At 41.7% G+C, this 17,008-nt stretch overlaps 1 protein-coding gene across 2 annotated transcripts in view; it reads left to right on the top strand.

The window, feature by feature from the left end:
• Positions 1-7,645: 7,645 nt before the first annotated feature.
• FIGLA (folliculogenesis specific bHLH transcription factor) overlaps positions 7,646-17,008 on the top strand; it is a 30,653-nt gene continuing 21,290 nt past the window's right edge. Inside the window, exons 1-2 of one of the 2 annotated variants that reach the window (XM_063445593.1) lie at positions 7,646-7,702; positions 8,925-9,159. In XM_063445593.1, coding sequence (XP_063301663.1) covers positions 8,950-9,159 — 210 coding nt within the window. In that variant the 5' untranslated portion in view covers positions 7,646-7,702; positions 8,925-8,949. Of the gene's footprint in view, positions 7,703-7,765; positions 7,875-8,924; positions 9,160-17,008 lie in introns of those variants that run through there. The other variant, XM_063445592.1, reaches the window with a different exon arrangement.

Genomic DNA, 17,008 nt, shown 5'->3' with positions numbered 1-17,008 from the left:
TGGCCAGTGTTTGTGACCAAATGGCAACTAAAAAAGACTGGACATACCCCATTTGCAATACCTTGGGTTGTCTACTATTGCAAATGGTATGCCATTATGGGTGTAAATTTAATTCCTGGGCTACTATACAGTCTCAAAGGCAACGTAACCAATCTGGCGAATTTCAATTTCAAATGTAACGTGCTATATTTGACCCTGTAACTTCCCAAAACACCATAAAACCTGTACATAGGGGGTACTGTTTTACATGAGACTTTGCTGAATACAAATATGTGTATTTTATTGCAGTAAACGCAAACAGTATTATGACATTGACAGTTAAAATGTCATGTAGAACTAAAAAAATAACAAAATTTCTTACTTTCTCCCATTTTCTTTTTAGCTAAATATTTGATATTAAATGAAATCCCTGTTTCCCCTGAATAAAATTATATATAATAAGGGGTGGAGCATTTAATATGAAAGAGGTGAATTACGGTTGGACAGACATATAGTGCAAATGCCAGGTTTTGTTTACGTTTTGTTCACAACGTGTACATTTGGCTCAGTCCTTAAGGGGTTAAATGCAAATTTGTTAAACCCTGTCTTAGACAAGTTCCTGCTTATGGTAGTTGAGGTGGCAAGCAGAGCCCAACAGTCTCAACATAAGATTTTTTCCCCCCTTACAATGGGGGTGCACCATTGCAAGTCCTGCATCTTAATCGCTACAATAAGCTGTAGTGGTTAAGGTGCTTACAGTGTTCCTTTAAAAACCACTGTGTCAATTAATCTTAATCCCTACAATAAGCTGTAGTGGTTATGGTGCTTACAGTGTTCCTTTAAAAAACACTGTGACAATTAATATAATCTGCTTACTTTCTCGTATGGTATATGATAGCAAGCAGTGACATATGCTTGAATTGAAGAAAATCTGTTTTTGTTCTCATTTTACATCTTTAAAATACAAAATGCTATTTTACAAAAATATGTTCTAAATTTTGTAAGCTATTACAATAATGCAATTGCCAAATTGCTTTCTAAGCAATTCCAATCTTATACACATATACATACACTATAAATGTACGCCAGTGACTCCACTTCAGGTCAAGCATGTGCACACAAGAAATAAACCTGTGCACACATTTGAAAATAATGACTTCCTACAATTTAAAGTGTACAGCACGGTCATTAGTGGTGACTAATTAATGTTAATAAAACTAGAAAAATGCATTAAAAGCATTTGATTGGACACTACCCAGTGCAACAAATAAGTTCTTACTGAGGAGAATTGGCTTACCTGCACAAGTCAAGTCAAAAAGTTAAATGTTGCTAAATGTATAGTCCTTTCTATTTTGTATATAAATTACATATATGTGCAATACAATGAGTGCTTTCACTCTAAATAAAAAAGTAATTCGTTTTTAGTAAGGTTTTTGATATGATGAATTTACAGAAACAATCAATCAAGCAGCTGGTTGGATTATTCAGCAGTAGGGTGACATCTAGTGGCAATGAGAAAATATAACCATTTGAACACTATACATAGCCACAACAGTAAATTTGACAAGTTGCACACATTTCAAAGTTGTTTTCATAGCACTATAGTGACCTACAATGCCCCCCTCGCTTGCACCCACCCTTTTCTCCTCCCCCCACCGTAGCGCTGGAAGGGTTAAAAACCCATTCTCTCACTTACCGGATTCCAGAGCGGATGTCCCTCGTCAGTGGGTCAGGCTCCACCTCCGCCACCCCCCCCCCCCTGTCAGCCAGCTAATGTGCATGCACTGTGCAATCCTTTTCTACAGTGTTTTAGGTGATGTCTGAGGACATTCAGCATCAGTTCTTCGATCAAAAGTCACTAACGTCTGGGTCTGGTAGACAGCCTATATAGGTGGAGTTAAACCTACAAGGTAAATATTGCAGTTAATCAATAACTGCAATAATTACAACTGCAGGGTTAAGGGACTGGAACAGTGCACCCAAACCACTTTAATGAGCTTAAGTGGTCTGGGTGCCCATAGTGTCCCTTTAAGGGAATTCTTAAAAGATGACATCTTGCCTTTGAATATATACTTGGCCAGGAAACATGATTCATGTGTTTTTGTGTGTGTTGAATTTCCACTTTTAAGTAATAACAATACGGGGCGGGGCCTAACCATCATGGCGGAGAGACGTGTTTTGCCTGGGCTCCCGCACAAATCTGGCAATCTGAGCATATAACAGCCGGTTTCAGCGAGACAAGCAAGGGCTCTGAGCAGCCACTGGCCCCCCATACCGGGAGGAGTGCAGTGGGGTGTTTCGCGACCCGACCGAGACCCGCTGGTATCGTGGCAGGGGCTGCGGCCTGGCATGCATCGGATGGGGGAGACGGCCGCTCCCACGACCCGGAGCTGCCTAGACGCTGTCCACAACACAAGCAAGCCCCGTTTCCCCCCCCCTCGGATCGGTGGGGGTGATCCCGATCCACTTACGAGACACAACGCAAAGCAGGCAGAAGAGCGAAGTAACATTGCAAAAGCAGAAAGCGCGAAGGGCACTCCACACAAGATGGCGGATACCGCCTGTGGCAATGGAATCGACAACAAAGCACCCGCCAAAAATACAAAACCACTTTGAAGCATTTTGGATGAAGCTGGAGTGTATGCTCCAAGGGCAACAAAAACATACCTCAGAGGGTACTTCACAGATGCCCTCCCAATCTGCTCCTAGACCTCCAGCAACCAGTCCACGTGCTAACCCCTCTGCACAGAGGCAGCCGAACCTCAGCAAAAGCCGCACCACGCGACCTCGACGAGCTCCTGCATCCACGCGACGCAGACACCGGAGGAGGCTTCAGTCAGCCCCAGCGGCATGCACCTGGAGACCCTATAAACGACAAGGTCCTGAGAGACAGGGGCATGGTTCCGGATCGAAGTGGGAACACCCCAGACTTCAGCTGCAGTACACGGCACTACACTCCAGCGAACACCTTACCTGCACCTGGCACATCACCATGTTTGAGCTGCAGGCTCTCTGGACACTGACTACACCATGGGACTGTGACTTACCCCGAACTGGCAAGGGTTGACCAGGATTCAGGTCCCCCCTTTTCAGCAAATAACCATCATTCAAACCTGACACCCATTTAATGCTCCAAACTGTATACATACATTGGGCCTTGTTTTGTTTCTGTTCTTTCCATTATTTTATTTTCCTTTCTCATCTCTTGCATGACCCTCAACTGTATACATACATTGGGCCTTGTGAGTCCCTTCCCATTGCTCCTACTGGAGCCCACAGTCACTATATAGCCTCACTTGAGATCAAATGACCTCTAGCCCAACATGCCCATGTATAACGTAGATCAAACCCATATATGCTGCCTTGGTTCCCCAACACATGCAGAGCTTATACCTTAACCTTTATAGACAGGCAGCCTACAAAACTACTAGGCATAATGTTAAAATTTATGTGCCCTGTACATATTTATCTTGCAAAAATCGCTGCACGCATACCCATTGCTTGTAATCTACCATATAGCAATAGACTGTTTTTGAGCTATCAGTAATTCTTCTGCGTTTTCACCTTATGACATGCCTTGTCTTAAACTTGTATTATACTTAAAAATTGTGCACAACAATCTGTATGCCATGTTACTACTCGTTGTTGAATGGTGGGATAGCCAATTTAGCACTACTAAATGTGACTTACTTACAAATTACTCTAATAATATAAAGGGCCAGTCAAGCTTGTTTCCTAGATATAGATGTATATATGTAGAAGGTGCGACCTCCTATGCCACAGAAATGTTTAACATGATATGTCTGAATACACTCGTCCCCAGTGGTTTACTACTCAGTGATGTCCAGTTGCAACACAGACCGATCATGCCTAGAGATGATAGTGCTGTAGACCTACAATATAGGCAAACACTAGCATTGTTACTCAATATATGACGCTCCCTAGTCTAACCGTTCATAACATAACGTTACTATGCTCTATTTTGTAACCTGATACCGCTCTGTTCTAACATGTGTTCATGCTATACCTACCATAGCATAGGCGACTTAGCAGTCCTGGTTTCTGTTTCACAATATTGTTTACCGTTCTATGCCTGCGTTAATTTTTAACCCCTATGACTTATCTTTAGACAAGCAGCTAAAGTATAACTAACGTTGATCTGTTTATTTAGTTTGTTTATGCTCAGTATCTATCTCAGCCTGTACTGACACTGACCTAGCACACACGATCTTCCTGCACCACAAGCATACTTTACAGGCTGTCTCACTCTCACGAGACACTCTTTAAATTAAGCCTAGTTACATACAAAGAGAAAATGGGATTTCTAACATACTGTGAAGATTCTTGTGTTATTTCAGTTAATGTCGCTATGTCTTTTTTTGTTGCCTCGTCTGATTAATGACTAATTACTAATATAAAATTGTGCGGATTATCTATTTGCCATGTTTGCAACTGTAAGCATTTATCTCGCCTGTGACTGCTGTTGTGGCAAAATAGGCTCGTTTGTACCGCTTGCACAACAAAAATAAAGAATTAAAAAAAAAAAAATATAGTAATAACAATACAAATAAATGTGAGGTAGATCTGTGCCAAGCTATAAACAGAATTAAAGGAACACACCAGGTACAATAACCCCTGCTGCTTACATTTCAAATAAAGTAGCCAAGCTGCTTATAGGAAATCTATAGTGTTAGAAATACAAACATGTACCCCTAACACTATAGTGTTTCACTAGCTATTTAGATCCCCACCTTCTCTTAGATTGGAGATAAAAGCAAGGTTTACTTACCTTTTTTATTAACATCTTTTGGGTTTATTCGTTCAATACCAAATTGTAGTGAATTTAAAATCAAATTAAATAATCTAGGCAATTTATTCCCCCAGATGACTATAGTCACACACTGGCCATTTTAGCCTAAGCTGTGCAACTTGATTTTAAAGGAACACTATAGTGCTGGAGTAAATATTTAAGTGACTAGCCCCCTCAGAGTGGAGTTACAAGGTATTTAAATGTACATTTTTTCTCCATCACTTAATCGGTTTTGCCGTGGCTGGTCCTTACTCATTGGTTTAGATCAGAAATCTTGAGGATCTCGGCCAATCTAATGCTTTGTAAGGCTATTGCGCAACTAAATGCCGCACAGCGCCATTGAATCAAAGTAGTTCCTTGGGAAGCACTCAGACACTGAACATAGGTGCTGCACACAGTGCAGCAATAAAATAGGAAGAACATCTAGTGGCCATCTGAGTAACTGCCACTAAGAGTGTTACTAGGCAGCAATGTGAACACTGCTTTTTCTCTGAAAAGGCAGGGTTTATAGTGCTAAGACTGCAGGATATGCTATAGAAACACTACATTAAGCTGTAGTGGTTCTGGTGACTATAGTGTCCCTGAACAGTTTGACAACTTACCTGGGATCCACGGACGCCCAACACCACCGCCATTGAAGCTGAAAGCTCTGTCACTGAGCTAAGCCCAGTGGTGCAGAGAAGAACTCATTGGTTGAGGGTGCTCAGCTGACATTCTTAGCCTATAGGTTGGTCCTCCACGGCTGTGGAGTTAACATAAGCTCCTTGCAGCTTACAACTCCATGGAAAGTGGTGGCAGATACCTGGAGAACCCCAGGAAAGTTGGCAAACCATTCTTAAACAATTTGACTATGTAGTGTGGGAGGGCGATTAAACACTCCTGGCATCATAACCACTATAGAGGGCTGTAGTAGTTATGGTGCTTGGAGTGTTCCTTTAATGATGGATGTCTGGATTCACTTATAGTTGGTAGACGCCTTGAGTACAGGTTTCCCTTTTTGTTTTATTAGTTTTTACTGGAGCCACAGATTCAACTGTGGTTCTGGGTCCTTCACAAAAATTGGTAAAATAGTCTGTTAAAAAATGATAAGAATTTGTACAGTAAGAGTTCTCTGACCATTAACTGTACTCTTACTTCTCCCGTGAGGTCACTGAGTGAGACAGTAGGTTTAAACAGACAATCCAGACCCCTAAAGCACATCAGCATGCTGAAGTGCTTTAAGTGTGAAGAGTGTGTCCTTTTTTTTCATTCTACAAAAAGTGCAAATTTTAAAAGAAAATGGCACTAATAAATTAGTCTTGCTAAACCCTCTGACTGTGAATCAGACAACCTGTACTTTTACCGTACATCCTGATAGTTTAACTCAGATGAGCTAAGCTCAAGAGTCAGGTAGTTGACCAGAGCATCTGCCTTGCAAAGACTTCTCATTGCGATGCATTGGGAAATCTGTGATTGGATAGCCACATATAGTCAGGACTGGGTTAGTAGGGGAGGGCTTGCAACAAGAGATCTGCAGTTTTTGAAACTGGGTTTAGATATACTCCCAATGAAAAAAATGTATGATTAAATGTGTGCGTGTTTAGATTGGAGATAAATCTACTAAACAGTGCTATTTAATAAAAAAAATATTGGGCAATAACTTACCCATACTCTCTGAGGCATCACAGGTTACAATCCTTCCCCCCCCCCCCCCCCCGACTTACAAGTAATTGTATGATGTGTGTTGCCTAGGCACTTCTACACCTTCCACCTTTATTACTTTTTATTATCAAGATTTTCTCCAAACATCAGTACAGTTTTGTCTGGCTAAGGTTATTTTAAAATTTGGTTTCAACACGCAAATCACTTCAGTTTTCAGGCACTTTATGCAGATATGCAATTACAGAGAACTTACTTGCACCATAAGCTACACAAGAAGCCAAAAGTTATAATGCTGCTTTGAGTGTCAATTAAAATGGACGCTCTAGAGACCATAACCACGTCATCTCATTGCATGGAGTCCAATCAAAATCTTGATTGGAGAATTGATACAGGGTGGGCGGACCAGTGCGTGCCCTGGGGGAGGGGGCTTCCCTAGTGAAATGAGCTGCATCACTAGCAATGCCAATGATGGTTGGCACTGCCTACAGACCATCCCTTTGCCAGCCCCAGCCTTCAGGGGGCATTTATGAAGTACTCCCTCTATCGACTTAGTGCCACATATATTGATGCTTTCTTGCTGTTCTGACTGGGGACATTTCCCTGGTGTTCCCAGGTGGGGGTCACAGGGGAACTAAAGTGCGATAAGACACAAAAATCAGGAATGTCCTGCTTAATGTAGGACTGTTGGGTGGCATTCCTTCCACCATGCCACAGTTCAGTATTTTCTAACAGTTTAACAGTGAATAAGGGTGTGTAAAGCCAATGCAAAATAGCCATGGAGAGCAACCATGTTGCAAGCGATCAGTTTATGCGGTCAGCCAACTGGCCTTGCAACAGCAGGCAAACTCTCAGGACAAATTAACAGGAGCTCCAGCAAATCCCATTAGCAAACGGATTGACAACTCACACTGAGAGGGGGCACTATGCCACTACTGACACCATAACCACTACCGGGTGCTTGGAATATTTCTTTAATCCATGTATAATCTGTTAGAAGAAAAAAATATATATAGTAAAAATGAGCAAATGTAAATGTTTTAGATTTTTATCATAACACATCTGGGGAACAGCTCCACACAATAAACCAACCAGAGGAGGGCCACCCTGCAGGTATCACACAGCTTCCCACCAGGCACTACACGAGGATCCGCGACGTCTGATGACGTAGGAACAACCCGGAAGTTGAGTTAAAGGGCCGCGGAGCGGAAGTGTGGAGAGACGCGCTATACTGAGCACGTGGGGGCGATAGAGACTGCATGGCCGTAGGAGAAGGTAAAGGAGGGATATATAGGTTTGGAAGAGTTGGAGGATGGAGCTAATATGTGGTAAGGTATGGTCTGTGTTTACTGACCCAGCAGGCCAGGGATGGTTTCAGTCATTTTTCTACATACTTGTTTCCAGAAAGTGCTGATGGTTATCCTGCTGCTTGTGGTATTGAGCTTCTGTAAGTACATATAAGCACTCCATGTTTTCCATAATACTGCACCATAATCTAAAAGAACCGGGATGCCAAACATAAGCCATCTGTAACCGGTAACTACTGTTATTCTGCACTATTTTATTGCAGACCTTAAAGATGCATTTTTAACTTTGTTCCTATAATTCAAGTGGACAATAATGTTCATGTGTGCATACATTTCTGCTGATAGAATGGAATTGCAGTTACAAAGTATTATTATACATCATGTAAGTCTCTCACTAATCACAAAATATCACATTTTTGGTAGATCCTCTTAAAGAGATTATAAACTATAACAACTCCTCTAACTGGAGTTTGTAATGGTTCCAGGGAGCCATTGGCGCTCTTAAATTAGGGGATTAAACCATTCTCCAATGGTAAATCCAAAGTCTGACTCCAGTGCCAATTTCCAGGTCACCAACGCGACAAACGTCTGGACTCTTTTGGTCCCTCACTTATGACTCAGTTTTGGAAACCAATGACAGACTGCAAGCCCAGGCTATATTGCAATACGTTTGGGCTTGAGTCTCTCTCTGTGGGAATTTCAGTTCAACAGTGCTTATCTTTGCCATCCAAGCTTTCGTGGCTTTTGAATGGATAATGCAGAAGACTGACAATTGGCTGGTCGTTGGCCAGGACAGCCCATGCTCAGTTTGCAGAAAATGGGAAAGGGAGAGGAAGTAGTTATTGTGCTTAAAGTGCACTTTAAAAAAATAAAAATAGAGATGTGCATGATAGATAATACAATAACTGACTACTGCGCATTTGCTGTCCTTTGAAATAGAACTGTCTTTTAAATGCTATTGAATGGATCAGATAAAACATAAAGACAGATGCATCTAAGTTATTTCAAATTTGAATGCCCCATACCCATAAACTTTATTGACCATTTGCATTAAAATTATATAAAAGGTTTTTGAAAAAACCTCAAGTGAAATGTTTGATTGTATTTAAATAATGTTTGGTGATGGTGTAAGCTGCATTTAAGTGCCACACAGTTAAACTGGTTGATCACTGACTTTCAATCTCTTTTAGAAACCGTACAGCATATGTTGTAATAATGTCGCAGAGGCTGGAACTGCCCCCGCTGTGTTTGACACCCGCTCCTGAGTTGCTTGGAGAGGTTCTCAGAGAGAACTATGCACCGTTTCCTTACATGGCTTCTATTAGCAAAATGAAGAGGCTCCCTTCCGGGCACTACCTGTGCATGGAAAATTTTGAAGATGTTCTAGAGAGAAGACAGGCTGCTAATGCCAAGGAAAGAGAGCGGGTAAGAAAAAAATTTTTTTGTGCTCTGATGATCAGGAGTAACAATCGCTGTAACTTGCTGCTGTTAAACTACAAATACTATGATGTGTGACCATGCTATAGCTTTAGATACCACTGACCAGGAATGATAATTGTTGTTTTAAAGCTGGCTTCCCCAAACTCCGACCCTTCAGATGTTGCTGAACTACAACTCCCATGTTTCTCAGCCTATTTCATTCATAGAATCATGGGTGTTGTAGTTCAGCAACATCTGGAGGGCTGGAGTTTGGGGAAGCCTGTTTTAAAGTATATGGAGAGCTGCTTGATTAGCTGTATTTGGAAGTATCCTTCCATCAGGTACAATAAATAGTGGGTTTGAAGAAAATTAATAAATAAAAAAACACCTTTATTGTCCAGTGTAACATTATTGACTTTGGTGCTCACTGTAAGCACAACGCAAGAAACGATTAGTATGTTTGGACTATTTTGCATAGAGTATGGTTTCTACCATTAGGGAACGACCATGGAGTGCAGCTTCTGCAGGAAGTTTCCACCAGACCAGGAAGTGGCTAAAACATTTTGTATAGTTCACCAGGGGGTCATTGTGCAAATGGCACTGCTGTGAACCTGTGAATTTTATGTATGGGCTTAAAGGGATGCTCCAGGCACCAAAACATCGTCATCTAAATAAAGTTATGTTGCCAGGAGGCACTGTTCCCTGAGGAGGTTAAACCGTTCTCAGACCGTTTAGCCCCAAAGTTGCCTACAGCCACGAAAATAAGGACGATGGATGCCACTGGGGGGTGAGTGGACATCTGCATTGGAGGCAACTTTGGAGTTAAACTGTTCGAGTACATTGATGTGCCATATAGGTTTGTTCTCAAAGTTACATGGCCAAACTCCAAATATATAAGGTACATGTGTGGCGCTTATAATAAAGTACAAGGTATATGAAGGGTGTAAATAGGTGTATCCCCAACACCTTACACCTTAGTAATAAAATAAAAAACAACAACAACAATGTGCCAAATACAGAGTAGAAGTGCACCCTCCAAAAGAAATACAAGGATATAATCAAATGGTTAATACTTATATATGTACACAACACAGATGGCAGGTGAATATCAGCAGTGCCTAAAAAAGATATTATAATACATAGTGTGTACTGTAGGATAAAAGTGAGTAATCATATAATAAATGGTTACACTCACAAATCCCAGAGCTGTATCAGGCTCTGTATAGTAAGCCCAATGGTGCCTATACAGGCTAGCGTTGAATACCCATGGACCACTGTAGCAGAAGGATCACGGAAGTAAGGATAGCTGCAGTAATAAATAAATAAAAAAAAATGCAGAGATTTATTATAGTGATAAAACATTAAGGTTAAAATGCAAACAAAGGCATAATTCCTTCTGGATAAAATGACAGTCTAGTCTTTGTCAATGTCTCTAAAAGTTCCCGTGTATTGTGCTGCATAAGTATCCTGTTCAATATGACGATTACCTTCACCTGTGAGGGCTCCAATTAGCGCGTGTAATGTCATTTCCGGTCCACGAGGTGAGATGTGGATGTCACATCCCATTCGTGGGGTACGGTGGCCATATTTGTTGAGGGCTATATGCCCTAAAAAGTATTTATATCAATATGCATATACACAAAATATTTACACAACAAAAAATAAATAATAAACAAATGTATATTATACAAATGAAATATAATCATGTATAATCTGTTAGAATAAAAAAATAACCCCTTAAGGACACATGACATGATTGACATGTCATGAATCCCTTTTATTCCAGAAGTTTGGTCCTTAAGGGGTTAAAGGTACACAGTCCTCACCTACCAAATACAAGCACAACTAGTGCAAATATAAGACAATAAATGTCAAAATAGGTACAATCAGGCAAAGGAGGGAGAGAGGAGCTAAAAGCAAAACAAGTAGGATACCACAAACTGTATATAACAAACTAAAAGACTAAAAATTGAGGGGGAAAGAATATAATAATAATAAAAGATAAAACCTATATTATAAAAAATGTATAAGTTCAAAATCCAATTTTTTTCCCCCCAACTTTTTAGTCTTTTTTTGTATATACAGTTTGGGCTATCCTACTTGTTTTGCTTTTAGCTCCTTTTGTCTCCCTCCTTTTTGCCTACACAATCAGAGCTATGGAGCTGGCTCATTGTTTTACCCACAGAATAGAATGCCAGCAGATTTATCATAATTAATTACTTAATTAAGGCAATTAAAATGCCATTAAAAAGGCAAAAATTCTGTAGGTTTTCATGATTTTAAGCAATGTGTGACCACTCTGCACAGCAGCCAAATTGTGTGTAGGTAATTTTTTTTTTTTTTTTGCAGAGTGTGTACCATCCTAGCAAAATAAGGTTCAACTGCAACACCTGCTCTAAATATATCTAGGTTTATGTTTTTAAAAATATTTGGTACATTCTCAGCACTGACTTTTTTTTAAATAGACACACTAAGTACCAAACCACTTCATCTTAATGAAGTGATTTTGGCGCATAGATGAGGCCTGTGCAATTTTTGAGAAACTGTATTGTTTACATTTTGACCTACCCATGCCACATAGTGGCTGTAGCAGCTTTTAACACAAATAGGTATAATTATTGCATCTATTTGACAACCAACATCAGAATGATGGTTTGTGCTTTAAATTCTTCTCTGGTGTAAGTATTGGATTGGCAGATCACTGGGGGTTGTCACATATACACATGTCTCAGTAGAAGTACTATACCAGGTAGACTAACAGCTCATCTATTTTAACATGGACCCCTAAAAGTATTTTTATTAAAATGAATTATAACAAAAACTAGACATGTCCATGGTGGCACTTAAGGCAATGGGAATCGAGTCACTGACTGTTATAACACAGGCTGAGGATCACATCAGTGATATTGGATCTCAATATAGCAATATTATTGATATATGTCCATAAATGTCAGTGTGATGTGGTGAGCCCCACGTGGGGATAAGAGTGCCTTATTCTGCTTCTAATCTTTCTACAGTCGTATTAGTTCTCATAGCCCCAGGCCGTCATGTTGCTCACTAGATGATTGGCAGGTTTAATTGTTCTACAAGTTGACAAATTGTTCACTCATTGTTTATTATTTTCTCCCTTTGTCTTCCCCCACCCACAGTACTTACTCATATTGTGTTCTACTTCATAAACTATGTACCTGACTACCCAAAGCACAGGATTAAACTGAAATGTCTAGCACTCATTGTTTTAAAAAAAGTAATTCCTTTATTTGCAACCCATGGGCACAAGTGCTCAACAGAGTCTGTTTTATCAAGCTCAGTGGATTACTTTATAAATAAACAAATAACATTTTTAAAATTGCTGATTCCCCCTGCTGTTTAGGGGGCTTTGTGTTTGTCGGGGCTATATGCTTTGCAATTGAGCTGTACTGGTTCTGGTGATTCTAGTGTCCCTTTAAACTAAAGATACATTTTAAAGAAATCTCTGCATAAAATTCACATTATTCTATAGCTGGTCGTATACTGTATTCACAAAAGAATCCTTTTGTAGATATGGATCATGAACGACAGAGTACAAGTGCTAATCCATGTGTTAAAACAACGTAATTGTATGTAGTGCTGAGTATAGAACCACCTTTTAGGTTAATGTAATATTGTGATTCATACATTTTTTTTTTATTTGTATTTTATTGAAATTTCATGAATAAGACATAACTTTGCAGTATTGCGTATGGGTAACATTATCATGAGTAAAACACAACTGTGCCGTTATATATAGAGATAGTAGTGGTTGATTTGAAAGTCTCTGATATTTTGAATAGGCAATGCCGTAACGCTGCTGTAGCTGTAGCTGCTGTAGCTCAGCGCCAGGATGTAACCCCCTCTGATGGTTTGGCCAGTCTCTGAACCTGTCTCTCTACTGCCTGCTTTTTACTGTGTGGCGGGCCTCTCTGTCCTTGCTGGGGACGTGCTTCAAGGAGTTTGTACAGCTCTTCGGGGTCATCTGCCGAGGTCAGTGTATAAGCCGTGTCGCCAGCTGTCACCTCCAGGGCTCCTTCCACCCCCCAGCGATATTTTATTGAGCGGTCTCGTAGTTTCCTTGCCACAGGTGCCAATTTGCGTTTTTCTACCAGCACTGGGAATGGGATGTCGCTGTAGATTGCCACTGGGATCCCTTCGTGGATTATGTTCCCCTGCGTTCTGGAGAACGTCATGATCGCGTTCTTGACTGTCATATCTCGTGTCACCGCTATGACGTCTCTGGAGGTTCCCTCTGGCGCCGCTGGGGATTTTCTGACTCTGAATACCGAGGAGATCAGTGGTGGGTTGGACCCCCCCTTGATTCCCAGTGAGTCTATGAGGGTCTGTGTATATCGTAGTAGGTTCTCTCTGCCTATGTCTTCTGGTATCCCCCTTAGGCGTATATTTCTGCGCCTGTGGCGCGTTTCTAGTGTCATCACCGTGCGGTGTAACTGCTGCACCTGTGATGCTAAGCCCTCCATCTGTGCCTTGGTCTCCTGCATCTGGCTGTTCCTGGCTGCCTCTTTTGCCTCTATAGCCCGGACTTTATTTTGGACCTCCCCCACCTCTTTCTGGACCTTCTGTAAGTCCTCCCTCCATACCTTTCTGAGGTCTAGCAGAAGCCTCTTTATGTCTCCTTTTGTGGCAGGGGCTGAGTCTTCATCCGACTCAGGTGCGTCGGATTCTCCGCCCGACTGTGGCGTGGAGATTACATCCTCGTCGTTGGAGTCCTCCGACGTCCCCTGTTATTTGCTTGCTTCCGGCGCCATCTTGTATTGCAGCCGCTGCACGGGTCTTTCAAAGGAGATCCTTATATCTTGGGATTGGTGTGCCTCCAGACGCTGAGCCTTCTTATTTTTTCACCCCATTGTGTCTGCTGTTGGGGGGTGAAGTGTAGTTGCAGGTAAATTTGTATTTTTCGGCCAAAGGCTTCGTTTTGGCTTCTCTGTCACGGAGCCTCGCTAAGAGACGTCCGTTCAGTCTCTCAGTTGGCCACGCCCCCAGATTCATACATTTTTATTTGTATACTGAATGTGTTAATTGTTACACTAGCAACAATTTTTTAGCAGAGTAGTTTTAAAGCATGCTTTAAAGGAGAGCTGATCCTTTCCTGGAATATACAGTTTTGAAAATCACTTATAACTTTTTTTCTTTTAAATTTTTATTTACAGTAACTCAAAACTGTGTTCCCAATTCTATAGTATCCATGTCCCTTGTTATATATAGCCCCCCATCTATCCACTTCCTGCGCTGCTCATAGAGGAGTATTGAGGAGTATTGGGACCGGATGCACGACAAGTGCAACGCATGCATGCCAGCTTCCCCATTTGAAAGCATTAAATTCATTGTTTTCCTATGAGCTTCTGCAGATATGCATTGGTCCTGTCCTTTTAACCCCTTAAGACCGCAGGACGTACTATGCCGTCCTTATTTGGGCGGCTCTAAACGCCGCAGGACGGCATAGTACGTCCTGTGCGGTCTTACCCCCCACGTGGCCGGCGGCACATGGCCGCTGCAGATCGCAGTCGGGGGACATGCCTGGCCCCCCAGGCAGCCCCCCTGTGCCTGGGGACCGCGGTCTGCAGCTTCTGATCGCAGTGACAGGCTGTCACTGCGATCGGTATTTACCATGTGTCAGCCGATTTGAAATCGTCTGACACATGGAGCCGGCCGCATTCTCCTGCAGCAGATCGCGGTCAGGGGGACATGCCTGGCCCCCCAGGCAGCCCCCCTGGGGTCAGTGACCGCGATCTGCACTGTCAGGCTGCAATCAGATCACACTGACAGGCTGCCATAGCCTGTCAGTGCGATCAGTGTTACTATGTGTCAGCCTATTGGCTGACACATGTAACTGCAGCCATTAGCCCCCTACAGATCGCGGTGGGGGGCATGCCTGTACCTCCCAGGCACTCCCCCTGTGGCCAATTACCGCGATCTGTAGGAGGTGATCACAGTGACAGCCAGTCACTGTGATCACTGTTAGTATGTGTCAGCCAATGATCTCAGATCACTGGCTGACACATTGTCTCTGCCCCTCTCCTCACCTCACTTCGATCTGAGAGAGAGAGGCAGAGAGATCGTGGTTTTTGCAGCTCCTGTGGAAAAAGAAAGTTTAAAATTTTTTTAAAGTTTTAAAATTTATATTTTATTTAACCCTTTCAGTGCTGATCACAGCATATTACTGTGATCAACCTGATTAGGGTATTTATTTATTATTTATTTTTTTTTGGATCAAAAAAAAATTATTTCTAATTTTTTTTGATCCTTTGTGTCAGTCGCAGCAACCCAAATCTCCATTACCCTTTCCCCGCTGCCGTGATCACTATACTGTACAGTATATCTGCTGTACAGTACTGTATCAGTGATCACTGTGATCAGAGGGCTCTCTGATCAGACTGACCTTTTTTAGGGTTATTTTTACAGATCAAAAAATAACCCTTTCAGTTTTAAAAACTTTTTTGGGTCAAAAAAATTATTTCTAATTTTTTTTGACCCTTTGTGTCAGTCGCAGCAACCCAAATCTCCATTACCCTTTCCCCGCTGCCGTGATCACTATACTGTACAGTATATCTGCTGTACAGTACTGTATCAGTGATCACTGTGATCAGAGGGCTCTCTGATCAGACTGACCTTTTTTAGGGTTATTTTTACAGATCAAAAAATAACCCTTTCAGTTTTAAAAACTTTTTTGGGTCAAAAAAAATATTTCTAATTTTTTTTTACCCTTTGTGTCAGTCGCAGCAACCCAAATCTCCCTTAACCCTTTCCCCGCTGCCGTGATCACTAAACTGTACAGTTTATCTGCTGTACAGTACTGTATCAGTGCTCACTGTGATCAGAGGGCTCTCTGATCAGACTGACTTTTTTTTAGGGTTATTTTTATAGATCTGAAAATAACCCTTTCAGTGTACTGATTGCAGCTGCCTATACTGTGATCAGTACATTTATATTATTTTTTGAGGGCGAGTAGTAGGTGTTAGGCAGGTAGATAATTAATTACCCACTTTAGTATATAAATTAATTAATTTGTCCCCCTAGAATGGCACGTCGCTACTCAGCCGAGGAGGCGTATGCCATTCTGGCAGGCAGTGATAGTGACACTCTGCAAGACAGTGACACTATCACTGCCTCTGACATTGAGCCTCTGAGTGAGACCTCAAGTGATGGTGCCCCACCACCACTCACAAGAGGACGCTCAGCAAGCCCAATGCCAGGCAGAGACTGGGTGCCTCCAAATATGATGGCCCCAGAAATACGAGCCAATTCGTTTTTTTGAGCTCTTTATGTCAGACGATATATTTGAGCTCATGGCTCAGCAAACGAATTTGTTAGTATTCTCTCTGCACATCCGGGGTCCCATCATGGTCGCAGGAATATGTGGAGACCCACGGATGTCGCAGAGATGAAGCGGTTTTGGGCTTTAACCCTAATGATGGGTATTGTAAAAAAGCCCAGTATCAGGTCCTACTGGAGCAAGCAACGTATCCTGGCTACACCTCTTTTCCCTGAGGTTATGTTGAGGGATCGCTACCTGCAACTGCTGCTATTCCTTCATTTTAATGATAACTCGCTGTGTCCCCCTAGAAACGACCCACTGTTTGACAGGCTATATAAAATTCGGCCCTTTATTCAACTCCTGTCAGACAAATTTTCTGAAAATTATGTCCCCGATAAAGATATTTCAATTGACGAGTCCCTTATGAAATTTAAAGGTCGACTGCTATTTAAGCAATATATTCCATCGAAGCGGTCCCGATATGGCGTTAAATTTTATAAATTATGTGAATCCTGTACTGGTTACACATGGGCGTTTCGCATTTACCAGGGGAAGGATAGCCATCTT

Source organism: Pelobates fuscus, chromosome 3 (assembly GCF_036172605.1).
Source record: "Pelobates fuscus isolate aPelFus1 chromosome 3, aPelFus1.pri, whole genome shotgun sequence".
Taxonomy (NCBI): Eukaryota; Metazoa; Chordata; class Amphibia; order Anura; family Pelobatidae; genus Pelobates; species Pelobates fuscus.
Note: the sequence above shows the minus strand (reverse complement) of the source record. Positions and strands in the feature narration are given on the sequence as shown.